This window comes from Cololabis saira, chromosome 22 (genome assembly GCF_033807715.1).
Source record: "Cololabis saira isolate AMF1-May2022 chromosome 22, fColSai1.1, whole genome shotgun sequence".
In the NCBI taxonomy this organism is placed as follows: Eukaryota; Metazoa; Chordata; class Actinopteri; order Beloniformes; family Belonidae; genus Cololabis; species Cololabis saira.
This window is the reverse complement of record NC_084608.1, coordinates 3678309-3684820: the sequence shown is the minus strand read 5'-3', so window position 1 is coordinate 3684820 and position 6512 is coordinate 3678309. Positions and strand designations below refer to the sequence as shown.

Below are 6512 nucleotides of genomic sequence, written 5' to 3'. Positions count from 1 at the left end.
TCTTTATTTTCTGTAATGCAATTAAAAAAACAAAAATGTCATACATCCTGGATTCATTACAAATCAACTGAAATATTACAAGCCTTTTATTATTTTAATATTGCTGATTATGGTTTACAGTTTAAGATTAAGATTCCCAGAATATTCTAATTTTTTGAGATGGGATATTTGAGTTTTCTTAAGCTGTAAATCATGATCAGCAATATTAAAATAATAAGAGGCTTGCAATATTTCAGTTGATTTGTATTTAAGACAGAAAATCACAATATTCTAATTTTCTGAGACAGTCCTGTAGTTTAGATTGAAGCATTTGCAAAAATACTTTATTTTTCTTGAAAGAAGTAATCAGAGAAATAACCGGACAGGAACTTTTATTTCATCCACCTCCATCAGTTTTACAGGTCCAGGGTTTATAACAGCTGACTGATGGTTACTAGGCAGCAGGACAAGAGTTTGGTGTGACGCCCAACAGGAAGTGTGCGGAGCTGATGTCCAGGTTGGTGCTCTGGTGAGTTCTGGAGAGCTGCAGGTTCCTCACACAGCCGCTGAACGCAGTTCTGATGCTCAGGCAGTTCTGCTTCACCCCTCCTGTAACAGCAAAACACAAACCAAGGAGTGAGTGAGTAAATGATGTGTTGTCAGTGGTGAGACTATCTGGACAACCTAATCTTTTTCTTTTTTTTATTACTCAAATTTTATTGATTTTTAGCAGACAAGAATACACACAAAGAACATTGACAGTGTCAGTGGTATACACAATTACATGATACATCATCCATGATTCTCCGGTTTCATTCAGTATATTCATTCATTCAATAATTTATTTGACAATTTTCACCTGTTTCAAGTAGATTTTCACTTGAAATAAGTAGGAAAATCTTGCAGTGGGACAAGATTTATCTTCTCATTACAAGCAAAAAAATCTTGTTCCACTGGCAGATTTTCCTACTTATTTTAAGTGAAAATCTACTTGAAACAGGTGAAAATTGTTGTTTTTTCCAGTGATGAGTCTTGTTTTAAGTGTAATGAGATTTTTTTACTAAAATGAGACATTTTAACTAGAAATAAGACAAATATTCTTGTTAAGATTGTGAGTTTTTGCAGTGATCCATGTTACTTATCCTGTGAAGGACAGAGTCATATTGATAAGTTCAGAAAAGTGTTTTTTATTGTTGTGTTTTGATGTATTTGATGTAAGCCCAGTGGATATTTAAAGCTTACAGAAGGCTGCATTTAACTGCTGCTATGTCATTCCTGCAGTATTTCTGCAGGTGTTTTGGTCACTGCTATTATTTGTAATATATTATATTATTTGTAATCAGCACAAATTATCTGTCTCCATATGATAAAATCCACCATCCCCCCTGATGTTTTTTACAACTCGAGTACTTATTATATGATGTCCATTTGTCCCATTTCATGTTAAATTGAGCTTGCTGGAGTCTCAGTATGTGTGTGAGTTTCTCCATATCGAATATCTCCTCTATAATGTCCAGCCAGTTCCTCAGAGTGGGAGGTTCCTCTTTGCACCACTATGATTCCTCCTCATTTCACTACAAAAACCTCAATAAAGTTCAGCTGCTGGAGGGAGATGGACAGAGAGCGTCCGATGTCACGCAGTGCTACGATAGTCGGACGCTCATGCAGTTACACGGTTTTATAGCTGTGGGCGTGGTTTGCATTTTCGTTACGTAATGAAAATGCCGAGAACCTTCCTGTCTGAAACTTGAATAAAGGGCCACTAGAGTCCAAAAAAATCTTTAAAAAAAAAACAGGTCTATGTTTCAGCAGATCCGAAGACTTTCAATGTCAATGTCCAGGGTTGTCCATGATCTTCTTCATTTCATCTATCTATCTATCTATCTATCTATCTATCTATCTATCTATCTATCTATCTATCTATCTATCTATCTATCTATTTAGATTCAACCTAGCCATCTACAGTGTGTGTGTGTGTGTGTGTGTGTGTGTGTGTGTGTGTGTGTGTGTGTGTGTGTGTGTGTGTGTGTGTGTGTGTGTGTGTGTGTGTGTGTGTGTGTGTGTGTGTGTGTGTGTGTGTGTGTGTGTGTGTGTGTGTGTGTGTGTGTGTGTGTGTGTGTGTGTGTGTGTGTGTGTGTTGACTTCACCTGGATATCCTCCCACATACACCGGGTTGTTGGTCTCAGCAGAGGTGGATTGTGGGTAGGGGTTAGGGGTGGAATACTTCCTGCCATCAACGGTCAAAAGGAGATGATGTTTGGTTTTCCTGGCGAGGACGGTGTGCCATTGCCCGTCACACAGCAGCCGCCCAATGGAACGCACCGACACTCGGCCCGCCCCGTTGTTCACGTTAAACACCACCTGAGGAAACACACACAGGTACAGCTCTCATATCCTGGGGAGAAGTCACAGCTGCACCTTCACATATCTACATATCTACATCACAGTGATGGCTGGCTAGGAGGTTACTGAGGCTGGACCTCAAGAGGTTTCTTTTAAAACTCTTGAGGCCTCAGTAACCCTGGGTAACCCTCAGTCTTGTTTGCAAGACAGTAAATGTTTACACACATCAAGAAATTGGTTTTACATCAAGTTTACAAAGTTAGGGACTCCCTATAGCCCCTCTGACTGGGTTGGGTTTGGGGGGTTAGGGTGGATGCATGACTGGAGGAATGAAGATTGGTTATATTATGACATGATGACCAATCACAAGTATTAATTAGCAGCCAGCGCCACGGACCCGGGTTCCCCCTCAGCCGGCTCCTCGTATTCTGAGTTCCCCGCCAAGTCAAGGTTCCCCGCCAAGTCAAGGTTCCCCACCAAGTCAAGGTTCCCCGCCAAGTCAAGGTTCCCCGCCAAGTCAAGGTTCCCCGCCAAGTCAAGGTTCCCCACCAAGTCAAGGTTCCCCGCCAAGTCAAGGTTCCCCGCCAAGTCAAGGTTCCCCACCAAGTCAAAGTTCCCCGCCAAGTCAAGGTTCCCCGCCAAGTCAAGGTTCCCCACCAAGTCAAAGTTCCCCGCCAAGTCAAGGTTCCCCGCCAAGTCAAGGTTCCCCCCAAGTCAAAGTTCCCCCGCCAAGTCAAAGTTCAAGCCCCACGCCAAGTCGTCCAAGCCTCACGCCAAGGCCCAAGCTTAGGCCTTGTGGACGAATCCCCGAGCTGTCTCGCCGGTCTGCCCGGCCCCGAGGACGGCCCCTGGAACTTTGGCCGTGTGTTGGCCTGGGCCCTCCTCCAGGCCCCCTCCACCCACCCTGGGTGGTCTGTCCATGGGGACATCTGGGATCTGTCCCTTGAGGGGGGGGGGGTTATGTCAGTGGTTGACATTTCCCCCAGTTTGTGTTTCTGTTCTGCCCCGCCTGTCTTCCATCTGCCCTGATTGTCTGCACCTGTGTCTCGTTACCCCCTTGTGTATATCTGGTCTGGTCTTGCCCTTGCTCCTTGTGGTTCCGTACTGTTTCCTTCCTCCATGTGTCCTGCCAAGTTTTCGGTTTTTGATCCAGTGTTTTTTGTTCATCCTGCTCTGCAGCGTTTTTGGTTCTTGCCTTTTTTTTAAATAAACCTTTTTTGCTGAACTCCTGCCTCTGGCTCCCCTGCATCTGGGTCCTCATCCAACCACCCCGTGACACCCGTAACGTCACACCCCTACTGTCTATGTCAGGGTGCTGGAGTCCAGTTGATACTGCAACCTCATTTTCAGGAAAAGGTCTTGCTTGTCCAGGATTTTTTGCCTCAATCAATCAATTACTTTATTTGTCCCCAAGAGGGCGATTAGTTTCGCGACAGGACAAATGAAAGAAAAAGTGATAACAGATTCGATGAAAGAACGATAAAACTTAGTCATCAGGGAAGATCCTGATCCTGATCCTCCTCATCCTCCTGGAGGATGAAAAGGTGACTGCAGCAGTTGTTTGATACCATTACCATGTCTGCACTAGAGTGGAGGTCAGCTGTTTCACTTCCATATGTACATAAAAATATCAGAATGAATGTGAAAATGTAAAAGAAAAAACTAATAGGATGGCTGTTAGTCAGTAGTTCTGTGGTGAGGATAAACCTGACTACAACCCCGAGTTCTGAGGGAGGTGTGTTCAGATGTGGTAAAGGTCATGGATGTGGGGAAACATGCACCATTAATGGCACTACTTATAAATGAGAACATGTTCGTGATGCTGCAGCTATCATTGATGGCCATATTGTATGACATTTTTTTATTACCTGACGCGTCAGCTGACCATTCAGACATGAGCTCACCTGTCCATCAACCATCTCCAGTCCCACAGCATCCACCTTCGCACTGCTGATTCCCAAGAAAACTCCATCCGATTGGCTCGTCCGGAACTCCAGAGACACTGACATGTCAGAGCCGACCTTGTACCCTCGATGCACTGCACACACACAAACACACACCTGTTTACCTGGAGAAACATGATTCACACTCCTCCTCGGCCTTTCAGGCCAATCCCCACAGACTCTTGTCTCAAGTAATCGCTGTTCAGTCACGTGACTTCTGCAGCCGTGTTGGTAGAGAGAGATTCACCGGTCTGTCGCCTGTGAATGGATGGATGGATGTTCTGGTTCTGGTCCATCTAAAAGCTTAGTTACAGACTAGACTGTATGCAGCAGGTGGATTCAGCTTTTAGACTGGACTTCTGCTGGATTCTGTCTGTTTTCATGGTCTGGTTCTGTTCTCACACTTCTCTTCCTCATCAAAAGTTGGCTGATTGTCACCTTAATAAAAGTCATAAAAACTTCCTCCCAGTACGGTAATAACCATTAATATATGTATATCCAGCACCCTATAATGTAATAACTTCACCAATAATGTAATAAAATATCCTGACAGATATTGTAATAACATTTTTACAGATAATGTAATACCTTATTACATTATTGGGAATTTATTACATTTTCAGGTGGGTCTTTTTTCTTTTTTTTTTTTTCCAAAACTGATAATGTAATACTTGACAAATAATGTCATGTATATGTTCATTTTCAGTCCAGAGTTCTACATTTTGTGTCTCAGAATGCTATATATTGCTGATTATGGTTTACAGTTTAATATTAAGATTCCCAGAATTTTTCAAATTTTTTGAGATAGAATATTTGAGTTTTCTTAAACTGTAAGCCATGATCAGCAATATTCAAATAATAAAAGGCTTGCAATATTTCAGTTGATTTGTAATGAATCCAGAATGTATGACATTTTTGCATTACAGAAAATAAAGGACTTTATCACAATATTCTAATTTCCTGAGACAGTCCTGTATATTTCTTGTAAGAAGTAATCAGAGAAAATAACCAGACAGGAACTTTTATTTCATCAACCTCCATCAGTTTTACAGGTCCAGGGTATATAACATACATATATATATATATATATATATATATATATATATATATATATATATATATATATATATATATATATATATATATATATATACATACATATACATATATATATATATATATATATATATATATATATATATATATACATACATATATATATATATATATATATATATATATATATATATATATATATATATATATATACATACATACATACATACATACATACATACATACATACATATATATATATATATATATATATATATATATATATATATATATATATATATATATATATATATATATATATATATATATATGTATATAAAAATAAACTTCTTTTATACCAACATCATCTACACTCACTCAGTTCAGCATATCCACTGCCGTTAAAGTAACTTCCTGTCTGGTCCTTGGTGAAACAGGAGGCGATACTGTGCTTTGAGATCGGCTTGCTAAGATCCAAGGTGGCACCATTCAGGCTGACGGATCGAATACACGCAGGGAGACCGCTACTGACCTGAGAGACAGAAGAACATTCAAGTAGGACGTTAATATCAGTCACATTGATGCAGCTACACCTGTGTGGCTGAAGCTCAGCTGAGAACTGAAGCTCTGGGGCCGGATTCACCAATATGTTCTTAAGAACGATCTTAAGAAGTGTCTTAAGATCTAAAATTAAGAAGTTCATAAGAAAGTTCTTAAGTGCAATTCCTCAATATTTTCTTACGAATTTCTTATTTTTCCTCCTTAAGAACTTCTTAAAATATGTCATCTCATTGCACGCTCCAACAAACAACATTTATACAGGTAGTTTGGTCTTAACCGTCAGTCACTCACTAAACATGGAGAAGGAGAAAAAGAGATGCAGGAACTTTTCAAGGTTATGGTGGATGAGAGTTTGATTATTATGGATGGTGATTATTAGAGTCTTGCCTTTTCACAGAAGAAATTTTAAGACAGGTCAAGGTTGTCTTAAAGTTAAGAAAAAAGTCAAGAACAAATTTGAGAACTTTTATTTCAAGAATACCATTTATTCTTAAGTTTTTTCTTAAGAAGAAACTTAAGAAGAAAGTTGAGAAAATACTTAAGAACTTTTTTGGAGAATATGACTTCTTCTCTTTTTTCTTCTTAAGACTGAACTTAAGAAAAAAAATTACACTGAAGAAGATTGTTTTT

At 39.6% G+C, this 6512-nt stretch overlaps 1 protein-coding gene across 1 annotated transcript in view; it reads right to left on the bottom strand.

The window, feature by feature from the left end:
• Window positions 1-356: 356 nt before the first annotated feature.
• Window positions 357-6512, bottom strand: part of lama1 (laminin, alpha 1) — an 89691-nt gene continuing 83535 nt past the window's right edge. Inside the window, exons 61-64 of the mRNA XM_061712943.1 lie at window positions 5700-5853; window positions 4227-4360; window positions 2127-2340; window positions 357-588 (exon numbers count right to left, since the gene is read on the bottom strand). Of these exons, the coding sequence (XP_061568927.1) occupies window positions 434-588; window positions 2127-2340; window positions 4227-4360; window positions 5700-5853 (657 nt within the window). The 3' untranslated portion in view covers window positions 357-433. The remainder of the gene's footprint in view (window positions 589-2126; window positions 2341-4226; window positions 4361-5699; window positions 5854-6512) is intronic.